This window comes from Triturus cristatus, chromosome 6 (assembly GCF_964204655.1).
Source record: "Triturus cristatus chromosome 6, aTriCri1.1, whole genome shotgun sequence".
NCBI lineage: Eukaryota > Metazoa > Chordata > Amphibia > Caudata > Salamandridae > Triturus > Triturus cristatus.
In genome coordinates, this window is record NC_140589.1 from 1,391,790,533 (window position 1) to 1,391,806,770 (window position 16,238).

General features: G+C 50.5%; 1 protein-coding gene across 1 annotated transcript in view; it reads right to left on the reverse strand.

Moving 5' to 3' along the window:
* XRN2 (5'-3' exoribonuclease 2) overlaps nucleotides 1-16,238 on the reverse strand; it is a 398,081-nt gene that overhangs the window by 144,652 nt on the left and 237,191 nt on the right. The window contains exons 25-26 of the mRNA XM_085612392.1: nucleotides 7,805-7,873; nucleotides 7,595-7,726 (exon numbers count right to left, since the gene is read on the reverse strand). Of these exons, the coding sequence (XP_085468518.1) occupies nucleotides 7,595-7,726; nucleotides 7,805-7,873 (201 nt within the window). The remainder of the gene's footprint in view (nucleotides 1-7,594; nucleotides 7,727-7,804; nucleotides 7,874-16,238) is intronic.

The window sequence follows — 16,238 nt, forward strand, 5'->3', positions numbered from 1 at the left end:
GCCTCAGAGCAGACGTGGATTGTCGGTTAGGTTTAAGGGGGCACCTCTAAGATGCCCTCTGGGGTGCTGGGTACATTAAATCCCAAACTGGCATCAGTGAGAAGTTGATACCAAACTTCTTACTCTTTAGTGTTGCCATTATGGTGCTGTGGAGCTCGTGTTTGACGAGCTCTCAGCACCATGTACTCTTCATTGGCAGCACTGCACTTAGTGTTCAGGAATGGACCTGGGCACTGTAGGGGCATAGGGCTCCTGCGCCCACACCATTGGCATAAGGCACCCAGCTAGAGGGGTGGCTTATGTATGCCATGGCAGTGCAGGTGATGGGCATGGCACACAGGGATGTGTACCATGTCGACTTTGTTTTTGTCTTGCACCCAAACACTCGGCCTGCAAAGGCAGTGTGTGTGTGTATAAGGGTACAGGGCCTCTAAGGGTGGCACAAGGAGTGCTGCAGCCCTTAGAGGCCTTCCCTGGTTACAAGGCCCTGGGTACCTAGGGTACCATTTACCAGGGGCTGACATGTGGCCAGGGTTTGCCAATTTGGGTTTGGTTTGTTTTAGGGAAGGAGCATAGGCCCTGGGCACCTGATTGGGAGGAGCCCAGGGCACAGTCAAAGTTCATTCAGCAAAAAATGGGGGCATACCATGCAAGAAAGATGGCACTTTCTCACAGTACCCCAGGGAGAATGGAACTAGGGTAGAAGCTCTGAGGGATACAGGTGTCAGTGTCACTATGGTGAAAGACACACTGGTTAACCCCGAGCAATATTTGATTGGGAAGTCTTACCTAGTCACCAATTCTGACAGTGTCACCACTAGTCATCCCATGGCCATGGTGACATTAGGCTGGGGGAGGGAAATTAACTGGCCTGAAACAGGTAGTGGTCTCTCCAAAGTAGCCAGCTGCATACCTGCTTGGAAATGATCTGGAAAGCTCAGCCTGGGCTGAGGTTGAGCTAAAGGCCCATGCAGCCATGCTGGGCATCCCTGAATTGGTGTGTGTGCAAACCAGAGCAGAAGGGTGAAAAAGTAGGTCTGGAGCCTGAAATAATGGCCCAACCCACCAAGAGAAAGGTAAGAAGACTGGGGAACCAGCTTCTGCACAGCAAAACATTCAGGACCCCTCTCCACAGGGAGAGGATTTGGATACCCCTGAGGGAACTGAGTCCATGGAGCTTGACCCTTACCAGGTTGAACTCTTGGGCCCAGGGGGACCCTCTAGGAAAGCTGTGCCAGGGTCAGCGAGACTGTCCCACTCTTGAAAGCCTGAGGCAGCAAGCAGTTTCAGAAGCAAAGGGAGATGTCAGTGGTACCCACAGAGCTTATTGGGAAGAGGGATTACTGTATGCTGAGGCAAGAAACCCCACTCCTGGAGCCACCAGGAGGGTGGTAGTGCCACAGAAGTACAGGGAGTTCCTCCTAACTTTGGCTCATGACATCCCCCTAGCTGGACATCTGGGGCAATCCAAAACTTGGGAAAGGCTAGTGAGTCACTTTTACTGGCCCCAGATGCACCAAAAGGTGAAGGAGTTTGTCAGCTCCTGTGTCACCTGTCAAGCCAGTGGCAAGACAGGTGGCCGCCCAAAGGCCCCCCTCATCCCACTACCAGTGGTGGGGGTCCCCTTTGAAAGGGTAGGAGTGGACATTGTGGGTCCACTTGAACCTCCCACAGCCTCAGGGAACAAATTTATTCTAGTAGTAATGGATCATGCTACTAGGTACCCTGAAGCAATTCCACTTAGGACTACTACAGCTCCTGCAGTAGCCAAGGCCCTCCTGGGTGTCTTCGCCAGGGTAGGGTTTCCTATGGAGGCTCGACCAAGCTACCACTAGTGAGTAAGGTTATATCTAACTTTAGCCTCTGCCAAACCTCTGGGGACTGTGGACTGTGCACCCTGTACCTATTTGGGAACAGTATATACAGAGCCACTTTCTCACAACGGGGATGTGAAATTAAGCATCCTGCAAGTCTAACGCTACCATCCAGTCTCCAGGGTCGAGGGCAGACAAGACCTGAGCGAAACACGCTCGATGGCTTCCATTGCCAAGAGTGCCAAAACATCCTGTTGGAGAAGTGCCAGGTGATCCTCCGACATGCAGTGGTATTGAGGTGGCATGGCTGGAGGGGTAGCCTTGAAGGAGAGGGAGTAGCCCCTTTGGACTAATTGCAAAACCCACTTGTCTGACGGGATGGTGCTCCCGTGGGGGAGGTGATGGTGAATCTTGCCGCCCACTGGCATTTGATGGGCCTGAAAGGTCGGACTAGGAGGGTTTGGAGGCTGCTGCAGAGGGGGGGTTGGTGGACTGACCCACCCGCTGTCCCGTTTAACCACAGCGTTGGCTCCCACATCACCAGCCGCACGAAGGTTGGGAAACTTGATGTGGCCTGTGGCTCTGGTGGGGCGTAGTGGGGCACCCCTTCTGTAGCCATGAAAGGGGCAGAAAGCAGACTGCACTGGGCGGCTGGAGAGGCCCAAGGACTTGTCCGTAGCCCGCGAGTCCTTGAAACGCTCTAAAGCGTTGTCCGCTTTGCCGCCAAAAAGGCGATGGCCATCAAAAGGCATGTTCATCAAGGTGTTCTGGACATCCCCCGAAAAGCCAGTCGATCTCATCCAGGCGTAGCAACGAAGGGCTACAGACATGGAAAACAACCTGCCTAAAGAGTCGGTGGTATCCAGCCCACAACGGATGGTAAACTTAGCTGTATCCCTTCCTGGGGCAACAGCCTAGAAGAGCACTGTCTGGGCCCTCTACGGACACTGAGGCAGCACCTGCACAACCGTATCCCACACAGAGTGGGATTAACAGCCCAATAGCCATGCTGTGTTTACCGACCGCAATCCCAACCTGGCGGAAGAGAACATTTTCTTCCCAAGATGGTCCAGCTTCTTGGATTCCCTTTCCGGTGGAGCAGTAGGGAATGCGCTCTTGGAAGTGGAGACCTGGACCACCAAGCTCTGTGGGGTGTTAGGAGAGGAAAGTGGGGTTGCCCGGAGCCAGGTGGTGGTGTCGGGCAATCATCCTATCCACAGGCACCGCCGTGTTGGGCCTGGACCTCGGTAAGAGATTGCAGCCGGCTGAAGCACCTGTCAGGAGGTTAGTCCTGACCGCCACCATAAGAAGCTCTAGGTTGAGGGCCTCGCCGCCGTACGCAGCACCACTGCGTATGACGCTCCCTCCTCCGTAGCTACAGTATGAGGAGACATGCCAAGGTCAGGAGATGTCAAGACCACTGGCATCCCCCAGTTCCGCTCTCCATTCCTGCTCAGATTCCATCTGATCAGTTAAAGGGTCACCTGACCCTTTCTTCCCAGTCCTCCTCATCCTCAGGAGGCCAATCTTGCGAAAATGGACCCCAGGAGTGAACAGGGGCACAAAAACCCCTGTCTGCACTGGATCCGGTGTCGGCCGATGCTGGTCCTGCTTCGGGTCCACATCGGAATGGAGGCCGGTGTAGACGCCGGCCGGGGACACTACCAGCGTCGGTTGTAGTGCCGGAGGAAGCAGATCCAGGTCTGGATCCAAGTGAGGCCTGCGGTGCTGTGGCCGGAGCCGATGGCAGAGAAGGCCTAGGCCCTCCAACCGAGTCCACGGGGCCCGAAGGCGTGCCGGCGGGTTCGGGCCGCCCAAATATGGCATGCATCGCCTTGTAAAACTTACAAAGATGGGCAGGAGTTGCTGTGGGTCCCGAGAAGGGAGGGAAACCCGGAGTAGACTCTTCAGGCTACGCTCGGAGCATCGCGCCGACCGACGGGGAAAAGTCGAAGAGAGAGTATGCTTCGACTTTTTGGTGCTTCAACTTATCCGAGTGCGAAGACTTCAATGACTTGGATGAGTGGTGATGGCTCCGCGACCAGTCCCTCGACCTCCCTCGCGACCCCGAACTGCTCAGAGCAGACTGCCAGCGCTCAAGCAGCTTTCGGGACCGCTCCCGGAAAGCTTTTTGCACCATCGACCAACAGAGCACGACTTGGGGTCATGGTCACGCCCCAGGCAAAAGAGGTACACGCGGTGCGGATCCATAACAGACAATCTGGTTACAGGAACCACATACCTTGAAGCCGGGCATCCGTCGTGCACCAGGTGTAGATGGACTCAAAAAATGAAGTCAACAAAATTGGAGAAAAAGTCAGTCAAAAAGTGACTGGAGGTACCGCTCTCTCCAGATCTGCGCTGGCTAGCGCAGAAAAAGAAAACTAACGTCAGCACGCGTAGGCGGCGTCTACGCAGCTAACGCGACGTCATCCCAGCAACCACGATGCCATCGACGGACACGGAGCTGACAGACTCCACCTTTCAACACGCAGAGATACTGCTGATGAAAACTTTTCGGATCTGGCCTGACCCCTTGTAGTGAACAAGCCACTTTTGTGGTCCAACACCCTATGATGACCCTCGACCACCACCATTTTGTACTGACTTCTGTGTTATGTTACCCTTGCCTTAATGTAGGATGGGTTTGCATATACCTGCTTCCCTTCTGTACTGTAATCTTATCTTTTAGTAGAACAGTCTTGCCAAGAATAGAAGGTATGGGATGTTGAGGTGCAGTGTTGTGGTTGGTGGTGCACACGTGCTCAATGTTGTATACAGAGGGATAAAGTCTATAGTGTTATTTGGGTTATGTGAATTGTGTTGAACTATTGCCTTTGACATGGTTTCATGTCATACTTGCTTTTCTGATTCCATCTTGCGCTGGGCCTTTGTGTGCATGGCTTAACTAACTCCATTTTCATGACTGAAGCTATTTTCTATGCCTGCACGAAGCTGCAGAGGTGGGGAGGGCATGTTTTGCTCTTCTCCTGTTTCTCACTTTACTGACTAGAGAGAACTAGTTCTTATCAGAGGAATGTACATGGTCTGTCTCGGAGCCATAGCAAAGGCCTGATCAACCGATGCAGTGGCCTTGGAGCAGGCTGGTACGGGCTCTCATGAGAACGAGGGAGAAAGGCTTCCCAGAAGCTTCGTTGCGTATGAATTTGTATTAAAAAGGGGAGCCTACACTGGCCTGGTGGAAGTTCACGCCGTGGAGCAGACGTGTTTTCACGGAAGAGTGGGGGCTGGTGTCACCTCTGAGCTTTCACCCGGTTCAAGCAATGGACTCCACTTGAGCAAAGTGGGGTGAAATGATGAAGCAGTAGGTGAGGTGTCTCTGCTACTAACGGTCTCTTGATTCTTTACTGATTCTCTCCTTTCCTTCTTATTTTCGGATTCTTATATCCATACATATATTTCTACATATACGTTTGCCTTGATTGGGAACAGTCCAGGCTGAACTGCCAAGCCAGGTCCTCCCTGGACCGGAAACAAGCATCCTGGGACCGGTCCATCAATTGTGTGTCTTTTGCTTTCTCGCCCTACCTGCGCAAGGTATGCCCAGACGTGGGTCCCGTGCTCTCCATGCCACTGGAATCAAGCTATCCTGGCTGAGGGGTGAAACCCCGAAACCGGTCCTAGGATGCTTGTTTCCATTCCAGGGTGGACCTGGCTTGGCAGTTCGGGCTGGACTGTTCCCATGAGGCACAGGGTCAAGGCTGATTTGCATATGGCTGGGTTCAAACTGGAAAGGCATGGTGAGCAAAAAAACGATGGATTTAGGCCCAGATCTCTGTACTGGGGTGAATGTATGACATGGTTCTGCATTCTGTCCATCAATTGTTGTTTTTGCATTTGATTGTGTTTCAATCATACTATTGATATGTTAGTCTGCTACGATAGGTACATTTGGCTTACCGTGTGGCGCTATTTACTAATAAATATATCTCAGATATACCAATTAGTCTTTTCCTTGTAGCAGGAGTTGGACTCTTCATGGCCAAGTATTCTGTTGTAGAAGGATGGGTAAATTCCCTTCTAGCAGGTAATTGTGTTAAAGGAAGTTGTTCAACTCCTGGCAAGTGATGTGCAAAGTATCTCGCTCTAGAGAAGTGTGTGTTACCTTGGTCTAGAGGAGGGGGGGGGGGGGGGGGTTGAAAGTTTCCCCATCTTAGAAAGTGCTGTGTATGTTATATTCCATAAGTTTGAAACGGATATTCTCTCCCTGGGAAAGTGACGGCACATACCCTGGTCCGGGGGGGAAATTAGACCTTTCATTACACCCCGGGGGTAATTCTAAGGTAAGGAATCTATAACTAACGGGTTTCTTTCAGATCACGTACTCGCGTGCCGATGTTATGGTGACAAGGAAGAGAGTCTTGAAGGTGAGAAGCCATAATGGACAGCTGTGAAGTGGCTCAAAGGGAGAGCACATGAAATGTGAGGAACCAGTTAAGGCCCCATTGTGGAATAACAAAGGGAAAGGGAGGAAACTGAGGTCGTAGCCCTTCAAAAAAAAAAAAAAAAGGAAAACCCACAAGCGGGTTTTGAATAATTCAACATGTTAGATTTTAAAAAGTTCTGGATTCCATAAAAGGTCCAAAGGATACCCTTTAAGAGTGCCCAAACAGCCTTCCCAGACAAGGAACAAACAAAACAAGAAAACATAAGATAAAGTTAACTGTAGGGGGGTCCATCTGCTGTGAGCGGCACCACGCCGCAAATCTGTCAAAACGACAGGCATATACTGTCTTTGTCGAGGGAAGCATGGCTGTCAAGATGACATCAACCACCACTGGAAGAAGATGAAGGCATTCACGATCACTGCTCAATCTCCTGCATGAAGGGGGAGATGGCTAAGACCCGGTTGTAGAACCCTGTCCCGTTGCTGCCAACAGCAGACCGTGCCCGGTCGCTCCTGATCTTCAGAACTTGGGGCAGAAGAGTTATCAGATGGAAGGCATACAGGATTCAAAGTTCTACTCTAGAAAGAACTAGTATCCTAGAAGATATGCCTTTGATGCTCCAACATTCAGAACTGGGGCATTGCGTGTGTTTGATGGTGGCAAATAGATTGAGACAAGGTTCTTCCCATTCGAAGAGCCCCCCAGGCCCCACTGCCACTCAATCTGCTAGGTGCGGACACCTGAGCTTGTCTACCCTGGCATTCAAAGATCCTGCCAGGTGGTTCAGGAGAAAGAGTGGCAGCTGATACTGCATGCAGCCACCTGGCAGCACTGAAGAGGTACTGCTGGAGAAAAGCTTTCCCATACCAGCCGGAAGACTGGAATGAGAATTCATAATGTGAAGATCTTCAAACTAGAAAATAGGGTCTGATCTAAACCGAGGGGTTCGCAAGGGGAGCAGAGCCAAAGGAGAGGATGAGCACAAGGTGTGAACACAATTTTGAGCTGTAGGGGGCACAGATTACTACTAAACTGCTATAGACGCAGTTTCCAGCCTCAGCACTGGATTGTGTTTCATACTATATTTGACAATGGAAACAAATCCAAGACTTGGCATTAAGCACAATTACATGTTTTAAAACGTATATTTATGCAAACAAGCATCTAAAATGTGATGGAGAGAAAAAAAATATATTTGGTACTGGGTAAATGATGCAATTGTGTTTGCATGCCACTGGTCTCAAATTATTGCCCAAACAAGTTCAACTTTCAGCATAAAAAAAATATAAAGAACATGCGCCCATGAAAGCACAACTTGGCTGATGCAAGCAATGCATACTTCACTGATGGTGCTATTCAATCTGCACTCACCCCAAGGTTCTGAATGCTGACGAATCCAGATGCACTGGTTTTCTGTTTGGGTTGAAACCAAGCTGGGGCTTCCAATTCCTTCCATTATTTGATTTTTCCCAGTCTCCGGGTTTCAGCGTTGGGGCAGATTTCCTTAAAGAAGAGAGTTTGTCAACACGAAATTTGGATTTAACTTTTAATAAAAAACAATAAATGAAACGAGTTCCTTACTTTGCTCCAGGTAAAACCACAGCTTTGAAAACAAAGCCTTCCTCGAATTGCGGATCTTTAAATAGGATGCTAAAGAAAAAAAAGGGGGGGTCACAAAACATAAAATAGACTGGCAGAACATGTTCTGAAACAGCTTTAGGGATACACTTTCCCTAGAAGATATAGCCTACGTTACTAATGTACACAAATACTTGAGCACTAGGCTGCATATGTCTTTCACTGTTTCTATGCATCAGTTTGTCAATCAAACTTACAACTTCGATATGCAACACCCCTTCCATAAAAACAAATTGCATTTTACTGAATACTCTTACATATACCACCTTAACAACAATCGATAACAAGTATTTGCAAAGTCAGTAGGTTTCGTCAAACGGGTGCAGTAGTTACTTTATGTGCTACAAAAATAAAGGGGAGGGGGGGAATTAAGAATATGCCATCACCTATACTTGGCCACCTCAGAATTGCAATACAAATTTTAAATTAGAAAACACCGATGCACCAATCTCAGACATTATCTCTATCTCTCTCTATCTCTATATATATATATCCACAGCTTCCGTTTCCCTGTCGAGGCTGCCCACTTCTGGCGCCTGCCCCAAACAGTACAGACACGGACCTCAATTCCAGTGCAAATGTTTATTAGATTTCTTGCGTGCTAGTCGCCATAACGTTTCGGCTGAGCCTTGTATATATATTTTGCCAAACATTTGAGTTGCATCATGCATTTGGTTTGTATTATTTATTAAGGAGGCAAGAATAAAATACAGCCTAGCCATTACTCAAACTGTACGCAGCTACAATGTCACTTTACATCAAGTTTTAAAAAGCATTTGCAATGCAATATGTCTCATTTGCAAGAGTATAAGCTATTGGCATTGTAAATGACAATGCCTTTTATCTATCTGATTTGATTAACACAAATAAAAGGCAATGTCATTTACAATGCCAATCTTGTAAATGTGAGACCTATTGCATTTCAAATAAGCGGCGGCCATTGTCCCCGGCTGCTTGGAAAGTGAAAGCGTGCAAGGCGTGCTGAATGTTGCAGGAAAGCATATAGTGCCTGCAGTAGGAGAAACTCATTAAAGAAAATGGTGCTTACAAACTAAACAAAATACACCGTTTAACAACCGAAGTAAAAGGGCCAGTCCTCATGGGAGGTAACAAATGAAGATAAGGCGGTATTAAGGAGGGACTAACAAGCCTATTAACAAATCAGAGGCCAGCATTTACAAATGACTGACATATGCCAATGACAATTATGGGCAGAGAGTCGAAGGTGCACTATACTGGTTGGGGCAAAAGTCTGTAAAATGAACAGGTTACTTAACTTCAGTAACAATGTCTCTGTAAGAGACAGGTTAGCTGTAGATTTCTTACCTTAGAATTTCCCTCAGGAGTCAGTCTGGATCTGGAGATTTTGCTTTAGCAGTACCCCTGCGGGTCAGTAGGTGGCGTCTGATGACTCCACATCCGGCGTCACGGTCGCCGGGATGACATCACAGTGCCTTAGACGCCGCACCTGCAAACTGACCTCAGTTCTGACATGACTTTCCACGCCAGAAGCGCAGAGCCATGCAAGACAATGACCACTGGCGCGCCACAACTAGGGCCCAGTATGGGTGTCCGAATTTAGAAATCAGTTAGAGCGGGGAGGATGGGTGGTGCGGTAAGGAATCTACAAACCTATGTCTTACAGATACATCGTTACCGAAGGTAAGTAACTAGTTCATCTGAAAGAGACCATTGTAGATTCCTTACCTTAGAACAGATACCCAGCAATACCATCCCTGGAGGAGGGTCTGCGAACCAAGTCCAGACGAGAAAGTCCTCTAGGACCGAACAGGCAAAATAGCAGTGCCTCCGGACTTGGCTGTCCAGGCAGTAAGGTCTAGTAATCTTGGGCAGAAATGCACACGTCACCATCTGGCAGATAAGTGGGACTCCACGTACAGTGATTGCTGCCGTAGCCCTAGCGGAATGAGCATGCAACCCCACTGGAGGATCCTTCGCTAAAGCACTGCATAAAGATCTGCTAAGGACAACCCCTCGAGAGATGGTACGTTATTGAAAAGACCGGCCTTTCTTGGCACATACATATCCAATAAAGAGATAATCATACACCCAGAAGTCTTTGGTGCAGTCAAGGAAGAATGACAGTGCATGTTTAGGGTCCAGACGGAGTCTCTCCTCTTCCTTGGAAGGGAGCAGAGGTGGGAAAAAGGTTGGCAGTGATCAATTGTCCTACATGAAAGGATGTAACCACTTTAGGAAGAAACAAAGGCCTTTTTCTAAGCACCACTTTGTCTGGATGCACAGAAAAGGAGGCTTGGAAGACTAAGCATGAAGCTCACTCACCCTGCAAGCAGAGGTAATGGCCAAAAGGAAGGCAGTTTTGAGATTAAGGAGCATGAGAGAACAGCTAAGAGGCTCGAAGGAAGCACACAAGATATGGGAGAACAAGATTCAAGTCCCACTGGGGCATTATGAAAGGAGATGGAGGAAATAGATGAGTAATGCCCTTAAGGAATCTACTAACAATAGGAGACTTGAATAAGGATGGCTGATCTGGTAGTCATAGAAAAGCAGAAATAGCAGCAAGATAGCCTTTGAGAATGCCCAGAGCAGAGCCCTGCTGGGCCAAAGAAAGTATATATAAAGGACCTCAGAAAGAGGAGCAGAAAGGGGTTCTGCAGCCTTTGCTGTACACCATGCCACAAAATTATTCCATCTACAGGCGTATACCAATTTAGTGGCGGGACGCCTGGCTGCCAAAATTACATTACAGACTTAGGGCGGAAGGTCAAAAGCTGTCAACTGTTGCCACTCAATCTCCAAGCAAGGATGTGGAGGGACAGGTTCGGGTGAAGAACCATCCCCCGCTGCAGACATTATATCCTCCCGAAGGGGCACTCTGACCAGAGGCTCGATGGACATGTTCAGGAGCTCGGGGAATCAGACTCTTTGTGCCCAGTCTGGAGTCACAAGATTAACTTTGGCCCGGTCGCACTTTATCTTCTTGAGCACTTGGGGCAGAAGTGATACAGGCTGAAAGGCATACAGGAGGCCGCAGTTCCACTTGCGCTGAAAAGCGTCGTCAAGCAAGTGCTGCCTTGGAAACTCCAATGCACATTCTCTTCGGAGGCGAACAGATCTAACCAAGGCTCTCCCCACCACTGAAAGACACCCTGAACCACCTCTGAATAAAGATGCCATTCGTGATCAATCAAGCATGGACGGCTGAGTTTGTCCACCCTGGCATTCAGAGAACCCGGCAGGTGTGGACACCAGGGTCATGCCCTGATGTCCAGAAGCAGAGCATCCTGACCGAGGGTCCACAACCAAACGCCGGCCTGTTTGTTGCAGTACCACATGGCAGTGGTGTTGTCTGAACACCTGCACCACTTTCCCTTTGAGAGAGGGAAGGAATGCCTTCAGTGCCGCTCGGATCGCCCAGAGCTCCAACAGGCTATGTAGTTCAGACTCCACCGGAGCCCAGACGCCTCTGATCTCCACCTCTCCCAGATGGCCACCCCATCCCAGGAGTGACACATCTGTCACCACTGTTGGATATGGGGGAAGGGAGGTTTGGCCTCTGACCCAAGCTTGGTTCGTTAACCACCACTGCAACTGTTGTGCAGTTCCTTCGGAGATCTGAACAGTCAGAAAGATTCCCCTGATGCTGCGCCCAATGGAACTTCAGGACCCACTGCAGAGCCCACATATGCCATCTGGCATGATCCACCAGCAGGATGCAGGAGGCACAGCAGCCTCTCTCAATGAAATCCGGGATAGAGGCTGAATCATCGGTATAGCCCAAATATCCCAGACTCACTGCTTGGGAGGATAGGCCTGAAACTGCACTGTTTCCAGAACAGCTCCATTGAAAGGATGCGTCAGTCAGGTGGGACTTCGGAACGTTGATAGGGAACCCCAGGGAATGAAGGAGGTCCACCGTAGTCTGGAGGTGGGAGACGACAGCCTTGGGCAAGCTTGCCTTAAACAGGTAGTCTGGATGGGGGAAGACTGGAACCCCTGATCTGCGCAGATGAGCTGCGACCATCGCAATCACCTTTGTAAACACCCAAGGGACACTGGTAAGGCCAAAGGGGAGCACAGTGAACTGAAAGTGGCCCACCATGAACTGTAGATCGTGCCCGATGGAAATAAGCGTCCTGCAAGTCCAAAGCCACCATCCAGTCTACAGGGTCGAGGGCAGACAGGACCCGAGCCAACGTGAGCATCTTGAACTTCTCCTTCCAGAGGAAGCCGTTGAGGGCCCGGAGGTCTAGAATAGGACGCAGGCCTTTGTCCTTCTTGGGCACCAGAAAGTGGTGGGAATAGCAACCACAAACTACTTCTGGCAGAGGGAGTCCATAGCTCCCTTGGCCAGGAGAGCTGAGACTTCCTGGCGGAGAAGTGCCAAATGATCCGCCGACATGCGATCGAAAGACTGACATGGTGGGAGGTGCAGTCTCGAAGGGAGATTTGCAAAACCCACCTGTCTGACGTGATGGATTGCGAGTGGAGGTGGTGATGGCAAATCCTGCCTCCCACTGGCCGTTGGTTGGTTTAGAGGCTGTGGCAGGGGGAAAGGGTGGACTGGCCACCGCTGGCTCCCAGACTCACAAGGTCTCTGGCTTCCATGTCCGCAGCCATGCAGAGATTACGCAAGCTGCCGAAACAGGTGGCTAGACTGGGCCGGACGTGGTCGGGTGTCAGTTTCATAGACCAAAGGGACAAAAAGTAGACTGGAGTGGGAGAGAAGGCGCAGTGAGCCCTAAAGATCTGGCCGTAGCCCTAGAATCTTTAAAGCACTGCAGCACCAAGTCTGCTTTGTTGCCAAAAAGACAAGTGTCATCAAAAGGCATGTCCATCAAAGTTGACTGGACATCCCCAAAAAGCGAAATGTCAACCGGGTGCAGCGTCTATGGGCTACTGACGTGGCAATCATTCTGCCTGCCAGTCGGTGGTATCCAGTCCACATCTGATGGCGAGTTTTGGCTGGGTCTCTCCCATCTGCCACTACCTGGGAGAAAGAATGGCCCGGGACTCCTCCCGGCACTGAAGCAGCACATGCACGACCGTATCAGATGGTATGGGAGTAGGGGCCCAAGAGACATACGGTATCCGATCGCAGTGCCGATCTGGAGGAAAAGAAAATCCGCTTCCCAAGATGGTCCACCTTCTTGGATTCCCTAACTGGTGGGGCAGAAGGGAATGGGGCTTTTGAAGAGGCTTGGACCACCAAGCTCTTAGGGAAAGGGTGTTGTGTTAAGAACACTGGGTCACCCGGGGCCAGGCGGTGGCAGTGGGCAACTGTCTTCTCCACAGGAGCCCCTGTGCTGGGACCAAGTGCACAGGAGGAAGTCAGTGAGGGCCTCATTGAACGGCAATAGGGGGCCTCATTGAACGGCAATAGGGGTTCAGAAGAGGAAGCCACAGGCTGAGGCACCCCTGTCAGGTGGTTGGTCCCGACTGTCACCAAAGGGAGCTCTAGGCCCAAAACCTCAGCTGCCCCTCGCCAGCACAGCATAAGACGCTCCCTCAGCCACGGTAGGGTGAGAAAGCAAACCAGTGTCTGGGAGGGGGCGGGGGTTACAGGGGGTGGGGTGGGGGGGGGGGGGGGAGAAGAGTATCCAGACCACTGGCATCACGCAGGTCCTCTTGCCAGTCCGGTTCTTCCAGCTGGTCCGTAAAAAGGGTCCAGAGACCCCTCGGTCCTCATCACCACCCTCTGGTTAAGAGAAAAACGAAAAGTTTCTTACCTGTCGGTGTAGTTTTGCAGCTTGAAGATCTTTCTGGATTCACTATGCTGTGCATTATTCCGCGATCTTGTGGTTGGGTCCGGATTCGTAGTCTTTTCTTTGTTTTTTTTTTTTTTTTTGTAGCCCAGGTGGGCGTCGACGTCCACCATTTGGTGCACCTCCCGTGACGTCGTCGTGCTTCCTGCGGAAGTCCCACCTTTGGGGCGCCATCTTCGGGTTCTTTTTTCCCTTTTTTTTTTTTTTTTAACCCTAGGCGATTGATTAATCCTTTTGTCCATATTTCTGTACGTTTCCACTTCTTTGATCCTATCCATTTCACCCCCTCTTCCTCCAGCCTCATCTTCCTGGCGGAGGTGGGTGGGTTCGCTAGTGAATCCAGAAAGATCTTCAAGCTGCAAAACTACACCGACAGGTAAGAAACTTTTCGTTTTGCAGCGTGAATCTTTCTGGATTCACTATGCTGTGCATAGATTTTGTAGCGGTTTTCCTATTTTTGTGGTGGCTGGGTGGAAGATGATCGCTGGTCGTTGAAAATGTGTTGTAGCACCTTCTGTCCGACCTGTGCTTCCTTATTCATTTGAATGTCCACGCAGTAGTGCCTTGTGAACGTGTGCACAGATGCCCAAGTTGCTGCGAGACAAATGTCTTGGATGGGCGTGTTTTCCAGGAAGGCAACTGTGGCCCCCTTCTTCCTTGTGGAGTGAGCTTGGGGCCCCTCCGTTAGCTCCTGTCCAGCCTGTTTGTGACATAATTGAATAGTGAGGGCAATCCACCTAGCGATGGTGCCCTTGGTCACTGGTCTACCCATGAAGCTAGTAGCAAAGGACACAAACAGCTGCTTCGACTTCCTGAGTTCCTTGGTTCTTTCAATGTAGTGCATCACCGCTCTTCTGGCATCGAGGGTGTGCAGGGCCTTTTCTGCGTTTGTAGTCGGGTTTTGGAAGAAACTCGGTATCTGGATACTCTGATTCATGTGGAACGCCGACACTACCTTGGGCATGAAGTGTGGGTCCGTCCTCAGGACTACCCTGTCTTTGTGAATTTGAATGTAGGGCTCCTGTAGCGTTAGTGCTTGAAGCTCGCTCACCCTGCGTAGTGAGGTTATGGCCACTAGAAAGGCAGTTTTCATCGTCAACATTTGTAGAGTGGCCTTGTGAATGGGTTCAAACGGCGCCTTCATGAGCTCCGTCAGAACCACGTTGAGATTCCATGCTGGCGGCGGCAACCTTTTCGGGGGTGCCATTCTTTTGGCTCCCTCCATGAATCTCTTCACCACCTGCGAGGTGAAGAAGCTTCCACCCTTCTCACCTCTGGTGTAGGCAACGATCGCTGCTAGGTGTACCCTTAGGGAGCTCGAGCAGAGGTTACTCTTTAGAAGGTGTGTGAGGTACCTCAGCACAGTTGAGTCTCTTGTCATTCTGTTTTGCAGGCCCTTTTTCCTGCACCACACCGTGAATCTCTTCCACTTTGCGCTGTAGCACTTTCTTGTAGTAGGTTTCCTTGCCTCCCGCAGCACTCGCATAGTGCTCTGAGGTAACCTTAGGTGTGCGAACTCTAGGTCTTCAGGAGCCATGCTGCTAGGTTGAGTGTCTCTGGCTCTGGGTGCAGGACCTCCCCGTTTTGCATTGAGAGCAGGTCTTTTCTCCTCTCGAACCTGTACGGATTGCCTTGCGCCATTTCCTGAATCTGTGAGAACCATGTCTGCCTCGCCCACTGTGGAGCCACCAGGATCAGAGTCATGTTGCTGGTTCTGCACTTGTCGAGCACTCTGTGCAACAGGGGTATCGGTGGAAAGGCGTAGGCAAATGTCCTCCACCAGCTTATCCATAGGGCATTTCCCTTGGATTGCTGATCTGGTTGCCTGGATGCGAAGCTTTGGCATTTTGCATTGTGGCGTGTTGCAAATAGGTCTATTGTGGGAGTCCCCCATCTCTGGAAGATTTTCTCCGTTTCCTGGCCATTGAGCTCCCACTCGTGTGATGCCGAGGTCTGTCTGCTCAGCCAGTCTGCCTCCACATTGTCCTTCCCTGGTAGGTGAATTGCCAGTAGATCTATTTTGAGAGGTATGGCCCATCTCCAAATCTCCTGAGCTAGGGATGAGAGGGGAAACGACTGTGTCCCCCCTTGTTTGTTGATGTAGAACATCGCCGTGGTGTTGTCTGTCTGTACCAACACCCTCTGGCCGAACAGGTGTCTCTGGAATGCCTTCAGGGCTAACAGTATCGTTTTCAACTCGAGGTAGTTGATGTGGCGGACCGCGTCTGCTGGAGCCCATAGACCCCTCACTCTGAGGTTGTCCATGTGCGCTCCCCATCCCTTCTGCGATGCGTCCGTGGTAATGGTCATTGTTGGGCTTGGTGGTGTCAGGCTTCTCCCCGTTGTTATGTTGTCTCTGTTCCACCAAGTCATCTCCTCCTGCACTGCGTGCGTAACAACCACTAGATCCTCCCAACTTCCGTTTGCTTGTGACCATTGCTGTTGCAGCCATTCCTGGAATGGTCTCATGTGCAGGCGTACATTCGGCACCAGCTGGATACAGGACGCCATCATCCCCATCATCTTGCTCACCGCCCTCACTGTCAGAGCTCGCCCCTTCTGGTAGAGCTGCGTCTCCTTGAGTAGAGCATCTGTCCTCCTGTCGCTGGGCACTACTGTACCGTTGA